This window comes from Hipposideros armiger, unplaced genomic scaffold (genome assembly GCF_001890085.2).
Source record: "Hipposideros armiger isolate ML-2016 unplaced genomic scaffold, ASM189008v1 scaffold_454, whole genome shotgun sequence".
NCBI classification, from domain to species: Eukaryota; Metazoa; Chordata; class Mammalia; order Chiroptera; family Hipposideridae; genus Hipposideros; species Hipposideros armiger.
The window spans coordinates 1,096,407-1,115,728 of NW_017731804.1; the positions used below are offsets into that span (position 1 = coordinate 1,096,407).

A 19,322-nucleotide genomic window follows, 5' to 3' on the forward strand; every position below is an offset into this window, starting at 1 on the left:
AGGTTCTGAATGGCTGAGGGCCCCTTCTTGCCTTAACCATATGAACTTGAGCTTGGAGTGCCTCAAAAGATCTGCTGTCATGCCAGAAGAAAGGTGCAGGACTCTAGTATTTTTGGTGTGTGATGATTTTCAGCATTGGCTTTATTTCTTTGTTCTCAATACAGAAATGCAGCTCAAATTTGGGTAGGCAAAGGTGGATAATTTTAGGAGGATCATTACAAACAGGACCATCTGTGGGTCCAGGTAAGTACCACGTGTGCACACATGGCATCCCTCCACACCCCCGCCCCAAGTGAAAGGCATAGTGACACCTGGGGACTGAACAGGTGAAACAGCCCATCTGAGTGCAGGTTGCATCCCCAGCCCCCTTTGGACTTCCTCCCTTTATGGATAACCTGTAGACACTTGACCAAGTCACTTACTGAGGTGTATTTGGTGGAATATGCACCTAATGACATTGAAAGAGCCAAGTTCAAGTTTAGTAATCTCACATGGGATCTTAGAACTCCCAAACCTTGGGACTTCGGGAAGGTCACTTTCTGGGTCTCAGTTTCTTGAACTAGAAACCAGGGACAATCATAATGAGACCCTCTCCTTGGATTGTTGGGGAGACTAAATGAGACAAGTCATACGAGAGCCTGTAATCTATACAATCAGACTCGAATAATAGCCTTAATGAATGACCCTCAGATACTATGAAGTGGGGGGTAAATATTTAACTCCAGAGATGCGGAGCATAAAGTTAGAGCAGAGTGGGTGAGATCAGCTTCAGCATACATGTAGGGGTTTTTAATTGTTACTGTAGAATAAGGTGTTTGACAGGTGCTTTAAAAATACCTGTGTGGACGCCCAAGTACCCACATCCCTCGCAGAAGAGCCAGCAGGCACCTGTGTAGCATGGTGGTGAAGGTGGGACAGTCACCTCCACCCAAACCCTCCTGTGGCAATAGGAGAGGGCCCATTAGAGTTACAGAGATGGGGTCACCAGGTCTCTGAGGGACTCCATTCAGGGATCAGCCTTTACACTGTTCTGAGTTTTCATTACCGATCTCAGCCAGTGTCAGCAGTCAGAGCGGTTTACCTCACGAGCTTGGATCGGAGGCCAAGATACTTATGAAATATTCACCAAGTGCAGGGGAGCACTTTCTCATGGCTTGCGTTTCAATATTAACCATCTCTTTGGGAATTCACACTTACTCTGCCTATGTAACACTTGCACGTCTATCCCTGTGCATTTTCCCAAGCCATATTCCTCAGGATCCAGGCGGGGACCCAGGATTTAATTCATGAGCTCTGCCATGTTCTATTAATGGCCTGGTCTCTAGCGTTCACTATGGTCTGAGGATGTGTTTCCAACAAACCTTCTGTACAGGCACTCGCTCTGTCTGTGCGGTTGTCTCCAATGTGTTCTTAGTGGTCTTTTCTCTCTGCACTGTTCTCAGGGGGAGATTGCACATGGTGCTGGATTTTGCCTGGTGTCTCTGGGGGCACAGTCGGTGCCCAGCCCACTCTTGTTAAATCTCTTGCTTGAAAACGGGGTCCAACAGAAAGGCTTCCTAAGTGTTGGCTGAGAGGGGACATTTGAAGGCAGGACCTTACGCTGGTGGGTGCTCTGCCTGGAGGCAGGCACACCTCTGGGGCTGGTCCTGCCACTGCTCCCCGAGTGAGTGAAGTGAGCGCGTCACTCACCAGGGGCTTCACCCATGGCAGCCCTAACTCGCTCGTTGTTCGGGATAGAAATCACAGATGCAGGGAACGGTTCAGTTGTGTTTCTATTTACAGCTCAAAGCTTGTGGAAGTCCAGGCGCCTGTTCTTGTCAGGACTTTGTTTTTCCTAAATGGGTCCAAACCCACTAGCTTGGCATTTGGGGCCCTCTGCCACTGGGACCCACCCTCGGTGTCAGTTACTCACTTCCTCCCACCTGCTGAAGACACCACCCTTTGCTCTCTAACCAGCTTTCCCGTTTCTCTGCTGTAAACCCTACATCTGTCCTCATGGAAGCTGCCTCCGTCTCCCCTTCTGGAACAATCTCTTCTCTGAGATCTCCTAGTGCGTTTGCCTATTTCTTGCAGTACATCTTATCCCCTTTATTTTTTATTTTTTATTTTTATTTTTTTTTAGCTGAGCCATCCTGCTACCTGTTGGCAGCTCAGCGGCTGCTCAGCTCGGGCTGGACTCGAACCGCTGTTGCTCAGAGCTCAAACTCTTGAGCGAGCTCTTAACCAACTGAGCCACTCGGCCGGCCCTGTTATCCCCTTTATTTGATGGATCTCCTGGAGAGCAGGGCTTATTCTTTTCCGTATTTTCCCTCTACAACGATAGATGATAAATAGAGTCTCAAAAGATATTTCTCTAATCGTGGAACGGGAAACTATGATGTCAGTGGCAGAAATGATGTGTGCTTGGTGTCGGAATGCCTTACAAGTGGGAAAACCTTTGTAACCTTTTCAATACGTATGTCAGATTGAAATCTGCCTGTTAAATAACAATAATGAAGAAGTAAACAGCACAGTTTAATATGTAAGAGGAGGGATTCTGGAGTTCAGTTTGAGTTGGAACTTGCCCTGCATTTTATTAGCGTGAAACCTTCAGCAATGTATCCAGTTCTCTACATTTCAGTTTTTTCCACTGCAGAGATAGCAACATGTATTTCAGTGAACATAAAATGCACCACATTATTTATATACTACTAAGAAGGAAAAATTGCTGGCCATTTAACAATGATATGATGCTTTCTGTGGCTTAGAATTATTTTATGCTTATTGAAATGGCTCTTTTAGATGTATTTTGGCTTTTGAAAAATCACATATCACTTTATAAAAAGGAAAATGAATGGGTTAAAGTTTTCCTAAAACATCTTCATATTAAGAGTGTGACTTCTGAAACACATTTCGACTCCCTAGTAGTCGAGACTTGCGTTTTTCCACAGGTTGTTGTCCTCTGTAAAGTGAAGCTATGGGTGATGCCACTTTTTTTTTCCCCTCTAAGAATGAACTACTGTTTTCTGTGGGATTTTCTGCCAAGCCCCTAACATTGTTCTTCAAGTTTTAAATGCTGGTGCTTTCCTGATCTTACAAATCCATATCAACAGGAGGTTTTCAAGCAACAGCTAGGACTCCAAGGGCCCTGGAAAGGTTTGTACACCAGCGGTTTGCAGATAGTCAGCCAGGCCTTGGAGAATAACAATCACATAACAAACTTCACCCGGTTACCCCATGCCTGACAGTGATTGTAAGACATCCCATGTCAGGGATGTTAACATGTAAAAAAGGCATCTTAGGATAGATAATATAAAGCATTACCTCCTGCCCAGGGTTGTGGTGAGGTTTAAAGGAGAGAAAGTTTGTAGCTATTATTGGGATTATGATTATACAAAAATCCTAAGAAACATAATGGAGCTCTTTAATAACGCTATTATTTATGGAGCACCCATTAATGTGATATATTTACTAATTTATGGTATAATTTTTATATTTAACATTTCCCTGCTATGTTTTTCCTTTTTCATTGAGGTTTGATTTACGTTCAATGAAATGCACAGATCTTAAGTGTCCAGGTCTATGAATTTTTGACACCTGTGTTATCAGCAACCCTGTCATGATGTTCTCATCACCCCAGAAACGTCAGCTTGTGCTCCTCCCAGTCCTCACTCCCTTCCCCAGACAGCTCTGTTCGGATACCTTTTCCCATGGATTCGTTTTGCCTGTTTGAGAACTTATGGGAATCACGTGGCGTGGACCCTTTGTGTCTTTTCTTTGAGATACTTCCTCGTCCCCGCACGCCTGGAGTTTGTGCCTTGTCCTTGCTGAGTAGTCGTCCATTTTGTAGTGATGCCACTATTCGCGTGTTCTCCTTTTGAAGGAGATTTAGGTCGTTTCCAGTTCGGGGCTGTCCTGGGGAACCCACTATGAATACTCGAGTGCATGTTTTCATTACCTGTTTTCATTTGTCTTGGGTAAATGCCTAGAAGTCGAATTGTTAGATCAAAGGATAAGCCTATGTTTAACTTCGTGGGAATTTGGCAGAGTTTTTCTCTAGTGGGTGCCTCACTTTACATGCCTTCTGTGTCTGAGCGCTCTGGGCCCGCCTCATCTTTGCAACCAGAGAGTTTCAGTCTGGTGAATTCGAGCCATTTGAGTGGTTTTGTAGTGGACTCTCCACGGCTTTCATTTGCATTTTTCTGGTGACTGCTGATCACCAGCACTGTGTCATATGCTTATTGGCCATTTGTGTATCTTACTTGGTAAAGTGCCTATTACATCATTTGCCCATTTTCCAGTAGGGTCATTGGTATTTTAATTACTGAGTTGTAGGATTCAAGTCATTTGTCCGATTTATTGGGTTGTCGGAAGAGTCATGACACATTTTTGCAACGAAAAACATAGAAAAAATACGTCATGACTTTTCCAACAACCCAATATGTATGGCAGATATTTTCTCCCAGTCTGTGGCTTGTCTATTCATTTTCTTAATGCTATTTTTTGATGAGTACAGGTTTTTCATTTTGATGAAGACCATTTATCTATTTTTTTTTAATTAGTGTTTTCTGTGTCCTATCTAAAGTTTTTGCCTACTCCCAAGTCAGAAAGATATTCTCCTATGTTTTCTTTTAGAATCTTTATGGTTTTTGCTTCTACATTTAGGTCTGTGATCCATGTCAAATGAAATTTTGGGTATGGTTTGAGGTGTGGATTAAGAATAGTGTTTTCTGCATTCAGGTAGCTCGTTGTTGCAGTAGCATTTGTTAAAAATACTCTTTTCCTCACTGACTTGCTTTGGCCCTTTGTTGAGAATCAGCTGACTGTGTGAGTGTGATCTGCTTCCGGTCTGTCTGCTCCATTCCATTGGTCAGTCTGTCTGTCTTTGTGCCAGTGCCATCCTGTCTGGACTTAACTATAGCTTCAGCATTAGTTTGAAATCAAATTGTGTATGTCCTCTATCTTTGTTCGACCTTTTAAGGATGTTTTGGTTTATCTAGCCCTTTGCATTTTCTTTTACAGTTTAGAATAAGCTTGTCAGTTTCTATAAATGACCCGCATCAGACTTTGATTGGAATTGGAGCCAATCAATAGATCAATTTGAGAAAATGGAAATCTTAAACATATGCAGTTTTCCAATGTATGATGAATATATAGCATGGTTTTGTAATTATTTAAGTCTTCTTAAATTTCTCTCTGAAGTTTTAAAAATGGTTTTCTGTGTCTTGCACATGCTTCTTTAAATTTATCTCTGTTTTGAGTTTTAAAATATCTTGTACATAGTATTTAACAAAAATTCCTCTTCCATTTGTTTGAAGCTGATATTAGAATACACTTGATTTTTGTGTGTTGACTTTGTATTCTGCGACTTTGCTAAGTGCACTGTGATATACATTTTTCTCAGTGCTTATGGAATTTCCTGTTTATTCTTGAAGCACTTGTGATACAGGCCTTAGCACCCTCATGTTTTATAAGAGGTGGGCCCTGAAATTATGTACAACAATTTTCTTTGCTCAAAAATATGGGGTTTGAGGAATGGGGGGATTAGCATTTGAATTTAGGTCTCGTCTGACTCCCAGGCCCATCCCCTTTCACCTTGCGACAATATTTCACCTCTGTGACATTTAGATATTTGAATGTGCCAATACCATGTGGCTTCCCTGGGTTTCACTAGGACATTTTTGTGTCATCAGGTTTCACAAGGACATGAATTGGCCAATGGAACCCTTAAAACAGAACGAGAGTAAGGTGACACAAAGACTGGTGGTTTTTCCAGCTTAAGTACAGCTGGTGTTTTTCCACCTCCCTCCGTAGATGACCGTGAACGCAGGTAGACGTAGCTGCAGAGTTCAGCCCCTTGGCCCACACTGCCTGTGCTCGTTAGCTGCCACTAAAGCTGCTTTCCCCCCTCTCCCACAATGTGCTGCAGGAAACCATTTCTGTACGGCCAAGGAGCTCACAGAAGAGATCAGATCCTTAACATCCGAGCGCGAAGGGCTGGAGGGACTCCTGAACAAGCTGGTGGCGCTGAGTTCCAGGAATGTCAAAAAGCTGAGAAGTGTTAACGAAGATTACAACCAGCTGAGGAGGGAACTGGACCACGGGAGAGCGGCCTATGGTAGGAAGTCACCACAGTGGCCTGGGGAAATATTTACGATACTTATTGTGCAGTGTGGCCGGGCAGGATGGTCTGTGCCTCTGTGAACTCACTGTGAGGGCGACCTGGACCACACAACCCTTTTCCTGCAGGATTTTTTTGGCAGGAGCCTTGGCCAATGGGGTAGAATGACTTGTCAGCTTTTGTTTTGTGATCACATGTGACATCTTTTCTTTTTCTCTCTTCTCCCCCCTCCTCCCTCTGGATTTGCTAATGGCATGTGATCATTTAGAGCAATCTCCCCCTTGGCACAGGTCTTGAGAATTTCCTCTGTGACAATTCTCTTCCTTTCTCTCCTTGGCTCCGTCTTCTGGTTTGCACAATCACAGATGAAAGCAGGCTGACTCTGAAAAAGCGGAGGAAAGACCTGGAAGTGGCTGATCTGTGTGGGAGCTTTTCTGAGAGCTCCTTTCCCCAGGAGGAAGGAAACAGAAGGGGCCAGGGCTGCCTTAGCCAGAGAGCTATGTGTGGGAGGAGTTAAAGCATGCTTATGTTCTTTTCCCGTTGTGATGAGTAATGAAGGTCACCTTGAGGTTTGCTCCCTGAGGGACAGTCTCAGAAGACGCCAGCTCAGTCCTGATTGATAAAGTGAAAACTTATTTCTTAAAAAAAAATGGAAAGTTTATGATGATTCAGTTTCTAATATGCAGAATGAAGTCATAAGAAGCAAATTCAGATTTAAGATATATTAGATGCTAGAACCTATTTCTATACCAGTAGTAAAATGAGAATAGTAGCCATCTCATAGGCTGATTAAGTGATACACACCAAATGAGGTCACTTATAAAGATCCCAAGATGTGTGCACGTGTATGCATGTGTGCATGTGCGTGTGCATGCACATATGTGTGTACATGCATGCGTGTGTGTGCATGCATGCTATTGCATTTCCCCTAGGACCTAGAAGTTGCTGGAGGGCAGAGGTCATACATAACATATGGTCCCTACATAAATGTTGTTTACTAGGACTATATTTACAAAATATGCTTATTTAAAAAGAAATAAGAAAAAAATGGGAGGTTATTAGGTAGCTACAATTGAAGTAGGACTATTTGAAAACACTCCACAAATTAAAGTAAATCAAGGTTAGTGCTTAAAACCAAATAAAGAAATATGCAATCAGCTAGCAGAAATTAGGCATCTCATTTCACTGTGAATGAATTCTGTTTTAAAGGCTTACTAAATTGTGCAGAGAGAGGTTTCTTCACAGAGTTATTTGAATCGTAGATGGGATGTTCAGATGTTATCAGGCCTTCTTGGCAATGGACACCCCTAAGGTGACTAAACAACTGAGAGCCGCTTTTTTATTCACTTTTCCACTTTTTTCCCAAGCCTTGTTTTTGCCAGATATGTACATTTGAACCTTAACATAGAACTGTAGTACTGAGGGTGACAGCACGCTGCTCCAAAATGGGACACTGTGGGTTGTTAACTCATGATAGAAATGGGCGTTGTATATTTTAAGTGAATTTTTGCTACAGATTTTAAAAATGTATAAACAATAAATATTGTGAAATTTCTCATATGATCAACACACAATTTTTGGCCCCAAATTGGGACTCTACCGTATCTAAGAATAAAGAAGATGCGAACAAATTTGGACAAATTTAGGAAAGCAACATTTTCATTTGAACAGTTGAGCTCTTGAAAACCATCACTATCTCTTTTAAAGAAAAGAGCTGTACAGTAGTTTTAAAATCTCATCATTGTCACTTCACTAAGCATTTTGAAAATGATGAATAAAACATAAACAAATGGAATGAGAGATTGTTGCCGTGGATGGTTCTACACTGCAGATGGCTCATTACTGCTGGGAGTGCGTTCTTTGTGTGCACCCTTGGATTTTGCTGGATCAGCTACCCTTTCCTGATGCTTTAGCCCAAAGCTAATTTTTAACCCATCTGAGGTGACTTGGCTGTTGGTGAACCAAATGAATAATCTTGGGCTGGTGAGAGTGTGGGGGACACATAAATAAGTAAATAATGAATTCCATAGTACGTTAAAGCTTTGCTCTATTGGAGTAAGAAAACTAGGCCGAAGTCCACATGCTGTCATTTGTTGGGTTTTGCGAGTTAAAAATTCAGAGGGAGCTCTATGCTCAAGTTTAAATGTAGAGCGAATGCAAAAGAGTAGCATGCATTTGCATGTGTGTACCATGAGCTTACTCTTTTTGATCTTAGACAAAACGTTTTAAAATAAGGCTATTTAAGAAAAGAACACTATGTCGTGTTCTTAAAATCCAAGTTGGATTTCCAGCAGTGGTTGTAGAGTGCGTCTTTCGGGGTTAAAGACAGTTCAGGGCTGGTCATGTAACTCCACAGGATGGTTAGAGACCCAGGCTCTTCTGTTGTGTCCCTCTGCGTCCCTCAGATGTAACGTCTGGCCCAGGACGGCAGACCCAGTCATGCGTCTGCCCAAGTCCAGACGGGGTTCTATGTCGATAGCAGAAAGTGAGCTTCGTAGTCAGGATTTTGCACTGTAACTCAGATATAAGGGAAGCAGCCTTCCTGACGGGAAGTGGACATGGGCTGACTCATCACACATGAACTTGCTTTACGATCACTGACATCTTTTGTCTCTGGCTGCACTGTAGGTTCACTGAGATCAAAGTGGCGTCCTTGTTTCGTTTGTATCACTGCGGTATCCAGCACGGTGTCTTTAAAAACAGTATTTGTTTAGTTACTGGGGCCGGATGTTAAAATGAAACGGGAGTCCTTTCTTCCTTTATTTTCAATTACAGACCCAGAGCTTGGATCTTCTTTTTAAAAATTAATTTCTCAGTCTAATGAGAGCACTGACAAGTTTGGTATTCTTTTAGGGAAGATGCTTGAGTTGTCTGAGGCGGATGTTCGGATTGTGGTGTCAGCAGACAGAGCAGTGAGATGAAAAGGGACTAAAATATGCCAGCGTACTCACGGGCAAAGGGAGACAGAAACCGTCCCAGGGTCTGTTGGCTTCCATCATGGTGACATGTGCTCTCTATGAAGAGGTGAGGAGGGGTCGCTTTGCCCCCTGTCAGCTGTTCTTAAGACTTTAGGAGAACCCGGCTGAGTTCTGAGCAATTTTAAGTGCAGTCAGATAGGATGAAGGGCTATATCTATCTCTCAGCCTCTCAACAGTTAGGAAGATTAATTATTGTGGATTTCGATGTTTTTTTTTAAGGACAGTAGGGATGAAAAAACATCAGTAACTCTTTTGCAGTTTGCTACATCTGCTTCTCAGAAAAAAGGCAGCCCTGAGGTTTACATAACGTTTTGCATCCCTTGTTGGTAATCCGTATTGTACTTTATTAATATTGTTGATTTCGCACTGTAACTCAGATATAAAGGAAGCAGACATCAAGGGGAGAGACTTAATCACAGAATAATCAGGGCTAGAATTTTAAATAGGACATCATTAGCATGTTAATGAATTTTCCCCTTTCTGCCAGCTGCCCGCGTGGAAAAATACTGCAGATGTAGCTCAAAAACCCTGCTGGGTCTGTGGCCCAGTGAGCTGTTGGAACTGTGTAGAAGATCCTCAAAATACGCAAAGGGATTCTCAGTGCAAATATCAAATGGCAGGGTTTTGTTTTTTCTGGGAGTGACGGCTGGCTGTGTCCAGCTCTGGTCTTCAGTGAGTGAGGAGAAAGTGCAAGTCAGATGGGCTCCACTCAGGGGCGATAAAGTTGGACTGGAGTCAACTTTTAATTATGGTTTAGGGCTAGTCCCTACCTTTCGCTTTAGACTGTAAAGGCCACATGCCCCCACGGACACCCCCTGCTTGGCTGTTGGGGCTACCTCCTAATTTTTGAGCTTGAACTAGCTAATAAAAGGAAGTATGGTGTCCTTTAGTGAGCTATCTGCGTCTTCAACTCTGAATTTCATGGATGAATTTTCTTTCAGGCACGTCACACTCACTAAGCAGAGGGTTTCTGTTCGGAGATCCCCTGCTTCACAAGTTCTGCATGTCCAGGCAACAGTTCCCTCTCCACATGTATCAGGTATATTTAGAGAAATTTTCGAGAAACACTAGAAGAATAAAATATTTTTTTTTCTGTTTGTTTTTGTGGGGAGACGAAATGGAGAACTGGAAAAATATATTTTAAAAAAGATCATAATTAACAAATAAAAATAAAATTTAAAAGTTGAGACAGAAGGGAATGGTACTGACTAGTGTTAATTATTTTGGTTGAGAATATTATGTGATAATGAGCTTCCTAGAAGCCAGAGCAGAAAAGACAGTTGAAACATCATCCGCCTTCCTTGAAAACAAACTCACGGCACAGAGTTTTCAAGGATGTGGAGTGGGGTCAAGTTCTTAAAGGCAATTTTTTGAGAGTACAATAGAAAGTCCTGATGAACATATTTAGAACAAATGCAAATGTGCTTTTCATATGACTGTTACCAACCGTCTCTGGGGAAAAAATTAGGGGTTTATGGATAGACTGGGAAAATGTACACGAATTTCAGATCTGTGGGTTTGTACATTTTTTTTCCACAAGAAGATCCAGTTTTTCAGCCGGTTCTTAAAGGAGTCATTGTAACTCTTAAAGGCGTTTTCCCAAGTTTAAGGAGCAGTGTGCTAACGTCTCACACCATGGACTGAATTGGTAAGGGCTCGGGCTAATGAAGCTAAAATAGGGAACCTGCCCATGACCTGACAGGATTCGAAGAGACGTAGAGCCTCAGGAGTGGAGGAGACCACATTCTGTAGGCTCACCAATGTCACTTCTCTCCTCTGAGCTGTGACTAAGGCCTGCATAGTGGACAATTTAGCTCTCCTTGGGCCAGATGGTTACAGGGCTCTAAATAAGTGAGGGCCAAGCTGTTTGCCTTGGAACCAGATGAGTGTTACAGGGTCTGTATGTGGAGGAACTTAGATTTTATGGGAAATACAAGATCAGACAATTAAGTTAGTGAACTCCTCCTAGAAAAAGTGCTACATATCTCATTGCTGAATATCACTATGGTCACCTTTGAAGTACTCCCCTTGGGAAGCTATGCACCGATGCCAGCGCCTAGTCCACCCTTCAAAGCAATTTTGCAACTCTTTTTTCTGGAATTACCATCAGAGCTGTCGTCCTGTTACCCTTGATGTCCTGAATGTCATAAAAATGTTTCCCTTTCAGTATTTCCTTTATCTTTGGTAAAGAAAGAAGTCATTGGGTGTCAGATCAGGTGAGTAGGGAGGGTGTTCCAATACAGTTATTTGTTTTCTCGCTAAAAACTCCCTCACAGATAGTGCCCTGTGAGCTGGTGCATTGTCATGATGCAAGAGCCATGAATTGTTGGCGAAAAGTTCAGGTCGTCTAACTTTTTTGTGCAGCCTTTTCAGCACTTCCAAATAGTAAAGCTGGTTAACTGTTTGTCCAGTTGGTGCAAATTCATAATAAATAATCCCTCTGATATCAAAAAAGGGTTAGCAACATTGTTGCAACAAATTCAGGAACTTAATTGTCAGACCTCATATTTGTGTCTGGCTTTCTAAATTGGACCTCTGTTTAAGTCATATATATGTGTGTATATATGCATATGTCATATATATATATATATATATATATATATATGACACATTTTTTTTTAATTTTTATAAAGACGTTTTCCTCCAAGAGTTCATTTTATATATAATTTTGTCAGGTTTTTCCATGAGCTGAGCTTTCACATCTCTAATCACTCATCTTTGATTCACTTATTAATAATTATATCAGGATCCCAGTTAAATACAAATTTGCATTTTTAATTTCTCTCCATGGTTTTTTTTCTTCCCAGCTGTATACTTGCATCACTATTAGTATGGCTATTTCTCTTCAGCCACTTTTGCCTGTGAATTTCGAAGCTTGAAATTTGCAATTAACTTCCTTCCTCTTTTATTAAATAATGGTGACATCTCTTTTGGGAGGCATCTCCACAGCAGTGTCAAAGGCCTCTGTTAGGGTGCAGGTGGCCTCCGTTTAACTTCAGTTCTGTTGTTTGCTCATTGTCGCACAGCACCTGCCAGGTATACAGACTTCACACTGTGAGGTTGATGAGTGAATGGTCTTTACAAGTCACTGAAGTGTCCCGGCCCTTAGTTGCCTCATGGATGACACAGCGAACCCAGATCTCTAAGTTTCATTTTCTTCCACCCATCCGTCATTTCAGTGTGCATTTACTGAGTACTTACAATATGCCAGGCACCCTGTGAGGTCTTCCTGGTCCAGAATGAAGCACAGTCCCTAAGCCTACTGTCACCATTCCCTCTAGTCCCTCTGGTTGTGAATCCCCGTGATTCTGTCCAACTTGGTTCATTTTTTTCTTGTTCTCAACTATTTCTGATCTCCTCCTCTTTTCATCCATGCCATTTTTTTAGCAGTCCTCGCTGGTGTGACTTCCTTCTTTCTCTGTCTCTGTTTGCTTTCTGTTCGCTCTTAATGACACTCAGTCACACATCCCGAGGGGAGAGCGCCATGAGGATTTGAACTGGATTTCATCCCGAGTTTCAGTGGGCAGTTTTTGTGACATGCTAATTGGTTTGGAACAGGAACTTGATTCTGTGACAGGGTGGGCACCAGTGACTCCTAGTGTCTAACAGATGTTCTGCTTTGTAAATCATTCTCGGCAACCAGTGTCTGTCTAGTCTGTCTACATTTCATCTGGACTCTGGGCTTTTGATGACATTGAAGCTTGCGCGCATGCACACACACACACACACACTCACGGTCTCATACACTCCCTCCTCAAGATTGAGCTAAGTACTCCATGATGTGTAGGGGAGCCCATGGGATGTGGTTTGGGTGAGGGCGCTGCTTGTTGCATGGACTGTACGTACCACGCGTGGCAGAACATTTCCCACCCCCGTCACTGGCTTTTGTGCCACTCCCCCTCCCACCCCCATTTTTAAATGTCCCTGGGGGGGAGAGGTAGTATCCTCAATGAACAACTTCAGTGTTATGATATGATTTGAAAATAGATCATTATGATTATGATTATTAGAACTTAACCGGAATTAGTAGCACTTAATGCTCTTAATCATATTATCTTTTATATGTACCCTGATAGGCTTAAAAATGAGTTCTTTTAAGATTTCTCCTTTCTTTGCTCTTTATTGTATAGATTCAGCATGTATTAATTGGACCCCTTGCTGAGTCACAGATTAGCGGTAGCCATTATGGGTTTAACGTGTTCTTTCCCCGGTATGTTGTCACTTTCTCTGCAGTGAGAGATATTGATTGCTTTCCTCTTTGTTGTTAAGCCCTCACTCCGGACCAGGCACTGAGCTACGGCTGGACATGCATGTGGTCCTTGAAACCTCCGGACACTGTGAGGCCAGCCCCAGGGTCGCCTCCGTCTCAGATGTAAATGCTGAGGTTTAGAGAAGATCAGCACATTGTCCAAAGTCACATGGGCTCGAGGGGTCGGTGCCAGGATTTGACTCCTTTTTTCCTGGGATTTTACCCCTTCCATGTTCTTTGTGAACTTGATTCCTAACACGAGCTTCTCTCCCCGTCCCTCCCGCTCACCACCCTACCTACATACTGCACTCAGAGTCACGATTAGGAAACAGAAGTCTACTAAAAATCATCTCTTGCCAATGTTGAGTGCCCTGAAAGAGAGGTTTTATTCATTTTTGAGATTTCTAAGTACACGCCCTGTGTTTGGTGCCTGAAATGATGACCCACTATGTGTGCTTATCAGATGGGTCATTTAACTCGATAGGAAGCTCTGTGGTCATCAGCCTTATGAGAATCACATATTTTCTATTAAAACCCAAATCCTTTATTGTTGAAGGGAGACTAAGAGGTACTTAGCATCCTACAGCAAATGAGAAAGAAATTCCAGCTATGGCAATTGAATTGGGTTATATTTGTTTACTTCAAACAGTGTTTTGATATTTTTTCGGAAGAACTGTTGATAATTCCACTTCCTGTTCTAAAATGCTTAAATGTCAGTGTTTTCCTCTGTATTCCCATAAGTACAGGCATTAATAAGTAGATGGATACACTCTCCAGAATTTCTCTGTTTGCCTCTAAAAATTTGCTAACATGTCATCCTATTGATTATAAGAAATTCAACTTGCAAAATGCGATGGCCATCTTTCTAAACTTCTTGTGAGCGAGTTTTTGAACTTGAACTGAAACATTTAAAATACTCAGTAATCCAGGGCTTAGAAGAATTAAGACTGAGTTTTTTTTTCTTAGTCCAATTTTGTGAGGCTTTGCAGAATTCAATTTTTTTTATGTTAACTATGACATCTTTTATGCTGTCACAGTTTTTCAGTGATTAATTTTGTAAGAAATATCTTGTTGTCCTCTTTGGCTTGGCCATGAATTATGGCTTCCTGCCATTTTCACTGTGTACTTCCTCTTCTTTGAGAGCTCATCATTTGTTGCTAATTTGATTTTTCAGGTTTTCTTAGCTCTTGTAAAGGAGAGAGGGTGTGGTGGTCAATGCTTTCCTGCCTGATGCTTTGCTGCCCCAACCTTGGCTGCCTTGGGCCCACTGTACTTTTGTATTTGTAGATGGCCATCTGCCTCATGCACTACTTTTCCAGATTCCTGTATAATTGAGGAGGGTTGGATAACTGTAGCGATGGACCATCCTAAGCCAATGCACTGCAATTTAACATTTATCGCCTGGCAGAAACCACCAGGAGTTGCTTAAAGACCTGATGATGACATCATCAAAAATGGATAAATGAGACATGCTCGTATTTGCATGCTCACATAATTGTAGAATGAATTTTATTTTTCTTTTGATACCATACTTTCTAACGTCTTTATTAACAGACTTACTATTAACTCAATAACATCTGATTGCATACTTTGCTTTCAGATTTATTTCATTATAACCACACTTTTTAAATTCTTTTTTCATTTGCCAAGATGATGTTAAATTTCTTGTTATTTTAGCCCATCTTGAGTATCTCTCTTTTCGTATGTGTTACTATGGCTGCTTTACACTCCATGTATCCCTAAATGTTATATTGCCCTTCCCTCAGAAAAAAACCCAATGGAATTATATTGTGATTTCAGGGTCTGTTTAATAAAAGGAAGCCTGGTCTTGCTCAGATAATGTGACCAAAATCTTGGGCTTCTTGTTAATTCTGTGTCTGACCCAGCACTTGACTTTGATCCCTATGTGCCAGTTGTATTGGCAAGACAGATAAATTAGAAGTTGGCAAATGTCTCTTGGTCTTCACCCAACCCCATTTTTTTCCCCACAGACTGCAGAGCAGTAGGGGCTGAGTGCCAAACTCCATGTCTGCTCTGAGAAGGTCCCCAGGGTCTGGAATCCTGAGAATGTGTCTACCTTCAGAGGCAAAGTAATCTCCCCTTTAGATTACACAAGGATCCCCTGAAGTTGAAGCTTATAAAATTCCTAGAGTTACTCTAGTAGATTTTTTTCAATTTTTAATTTATTTAATGAAGAAGGTTTATCGTTCATCACAGAAATAAAGCATATTTTAAAACTGAACAAAAGATGTCCACCAGACAACTTCTGTGACAGCTCCTGGTTTCATTTTTAGTTCCCCTCAGTGCCTGGAGGCTGTGCGGATTTCTGTACACTTGTTCTCAGAGTGTGGACACATAGGTACTCTCTCTCTCTGCCCTCAGCCTCATAGGGCAATAACAAAACATTGCATCACTCAGTCCTCACAACTGTACGTCGAGATAAATTTATCATCCCCATTTTGCAGATGCTGAAACTGAGGCTCAGTGAACTAGACAGTTGTAGATGGGAAGCGAAGAGCCAGAGTGTGACTCAGTGGTATTTAATTCAGCCGCATTTTTAGTGAGGTTGAACTTGCTACATTTTGTGCCTTTGTAGTTTTTTTCATTGTGTCTTGCCCATGTCCTTTCCATTTTGTTTTTTGGTGGGGGAGGGGAGGAAATTTGATGGCTTCCTTATCTTTATATAATATGGTTATAATCATTTCCCCCAATTTGTGTGTGTGTGTGTGAGTGTGTGTGTGTGTGTGTGTGTGTGTGTGTGTGTGTATGTGTGTATGTGTGTGTGATGGTAATGGTAGTGAAATTAACCCATTACCATGATTAATAGTGGACCATGAAAAGAAATCTTAATAAATAATGATACCATGTTCCATGTTGAGATAACAGTTTAGAATCATTCAGAAGTGTCTTAAGGCCTTAGGGAACAAATGATTTAACAAACAACAACAGAGACAGGTCTTCCCAAGTGAAGACAGTTGGTTTCCACTCCATGCATCAATACTCTGTGGGCCTGGCCTTGAAAACTAATGTGACACACAGGGAGCTGCTGCAGTTGGGATGATGATAAGCCACTTTCACTTTTTACAGTAGATCTTGGGAGGTGTTCATTTACATTTCCACAACCGTTAAGATGCGGAAGCTGAGAGAGGTGCGCAGTTCATATCGATTGTCTTTCTTTTTCTGCATGTTTAATACTTCATTGTCTTTGACCCTTTAAAAGAATTCCCGTTTCCTTAAATAGATTCATTAGAAAAACAGCTCCTGCCCTTAGGAATTTTGTTCTTCCAAAGCACACTGCTGTCTCCTGGACTGCAGGAGGGTGCCTGTGCATGGTATGTGGCCCCCGAAGCTGCAGTATCAGGGAGAAAGTGAAGGAACGTGGTAGGAAAAGGGTGTCCCTGTCCTAGAGGAATGCCAGATGGGACAGCCTTTTAAACTGTCACCAGCTTTCCTGGAGAAGGTTGGGTTTGCAGCGACTCCCTCCCCTTCTCCACAGACAATAGCAGCATTGGCTATTAACTTGAAGATCGCTTTCCACTGATGATGCGACGTCATAATAAATGACGGTTTGGGCTTCATGAAAGCACCTCCGTGCCTGTTGCAGCTGTTGGGTATCAGATTTTTCCCACCACTCCAACCATGTCTTCCCATGGCTTCTTGCTGCTCTCCATCAGCTTCCACATTCTCTTCTACTTCTTTCCTCCGCCTTTGGGACATTCCCTGCCCTTTTCCCCCGTGTGCCTACTCCCTGTTTTCCTTCTTAGCATCACTCCACTGCTCCCTCTGACCCTCTCAATGTCCCACGGTCTCCCCGGGGCTCTGATGAGGTATAGGATGCCTCCCCCACATCTCGTCAGGAGTGGCTCCCCTTGAGCGCTAGGTCAGGGTGCCCTCTGGCGGCACACCCCCCGACTCTCCCGGGCGTGCATCCTGTGTCCACCTCGCACCCATGCTTACAGGGAAAGTCTTCCTGCTTGCCCTGCCTGGGGCTTGACTTGCTACTGTGAAGCTCTCCCTCCCTTAATGGCCCATGATTATTCATTCCATTTTGCCACGTTTAATGGAATGTTTAGTAGCGTCGATGAAGAAGTCTGAAGACTATAAATAAATGCTCTTTGGTATTGAAAGGGTTTTACACAATATGAAATTTAGTGCACATTTTCCTCAGAAGCCCTGACATTAATATTCATCATGAGCCCCAAAGTAGAAGCTATTATATTTTTTAGCATAATGAAGTTTACCATATGTTTCAAAGTCATTCGCAATTGTGCTTCTCATAATGACAGTTAGAAAGGTCATCTTGTCGTGCAGGCTCCATTAGATATAGAAACCAGCCCCTGGCTGTCAGTGTGAAATGTGTTAGGGCACCTGTGTGCACGTACAAGGGGAAGACGTGATTCTTCTTATCCCAAAGGGCAGCTGTTTACACCTGCCTCCCAAACACAGAGCATGCCTATCGTTTGGCCTCAGATGAACTACGGACATAGAAATGGAAAATTCTAGAGCAAATCATCCTCTGTGTTCTCAGGTTAGTTTTCCTTCCATGATGCATGATATAATGGGGCTCCTAAAACACTGGACAGAGAAATTTGACATCAAGACATTGGTTTGTTTATGATCTTGTTTCTGCCATACTTAAGAAAAGTTTACAATGTGCATTAAAGTATGGGAACAGAATTGTATTTAATTCTCCATATATGGACTTTGGTGAAAGGATGCGGAGAAGGTGAGGAGTTGGCCGTGAGGATGGGTAATGTGGCTTCTTACGGGTGCTTATGGGGGATAAATCTGCATTAGAGCCAGCAGGTTATTCTTGGGAACCTGAAGCGCGCCATTGGAGGAGGGGCCACGGGGCTGATGCGGAGGAAAATGGCCCTTAGTCGGGCTTGGAAAAGCAAATCACGTTGCCAGAGTTGAAATCTTAATATATTTCTATGTATGAATACCCCTTCATTTTCTTCCTGGTTTTTGTTTTTTTGTTCCCCAAACTGTTTGCTTTGAATTGTGTGAGGCTAAAACTTCTGTATTCAAGCCTTTCGAATTTACACACATTTACTAGTCAATAGAAAAGAGATAAGACAGTCTCGGATTCATCAGGGCACTCATGTGGTCTCCATAGTTCTTGAGTTCCTGACTTGGGAGAATACTGGAGAAGGTCCTGTGGCCCATGAAACATCTGATTGTTGCCGTTGGATGCTATTAAATGCTTTGACTTAAGAAAGTATCTTTAATTTAACATATGTTCGTGGAATGCAGACACCACGAGAGCTGCCCCTCCCAGGCCCTTGTTGGGTGTGAGCTGAGCGCTGGTAGCTGCGTCCCCATCCCATCACCATCTTGAGGGTCAGCTATGCCAGAGGAAAGAATTAGTCCTTGTCCCTCAGGTGTTTTCTGGGCTAATGAATTGATTTTCGTTATTTTTACAATTAAAAATAGCCTTTCTTAATTGTGGGGCATAGAAAGAGAGGAGTAAAACATTTTAACAGTCCTGCTATACAAATGGAGAGAAAAAAGCCCACCGAGCTTATGGAAACAGGACAGAGAGCGGCTGTAGCCTGAATGTGAACGGGGCTTCTTTCTTCCACGCTTTTCCCCTTTGGCCTAAGGCTGTCACATTGGTGAGTGTCTCTGTTGTCATCTTGTATTAGACCCCAAGCTCTGTTTGATGCTGACAGGGGTGGACAAGTGGGCCTGTCATAAGAGTGATTGTACGTTTGTGTAACGTCCTTTCTAGATGATGAGTTGTTCCTCAGTGTAGAATGCGCTTATATGGATGTATCTCGAAAGACTACCAGTGTGCACTAAAGTTCCCGTGCAGCAGTAGTTCTTGCAGGACCTGCCTGGTCTCTCATTCAGGAGGCTTGGCGGGCACTCGTCACCTCCAGTGGGTGCTGAGCACCTACCTCCCAGGGGTCAGGCACTGGGGGACAGAAGGACGAAAAGGTTGGATTGCTGGCCTTGAGAATCACTGGGGGTGGGGGTGGGGGAGGCAGAC

At 42.6% G+C, this 19,322-nt stretch overlaps 1 protein-coding gene across 1 annotated transcript in view; it reads left to right on the forward strand.

Moving 5' to 3' along the window:
* Positions 1-19,322, forward strand: part of DISC1 (DISC1 scaffold protein) — a 280,109-nt gene that overhangs the window by 108,330 nt on the left and 152,457 nt on the right. The window contains exon 7 of the mRNA XM_019665835.1: positions 5,909-6,097. Within this exon, the coding sequence (XP_019521380.1) occupies positions 5,909-6,097 (189 nt within the window). The remainder of the gene's footprint in view (positions 1-5,908; positions 6,098-19,322) is intronic.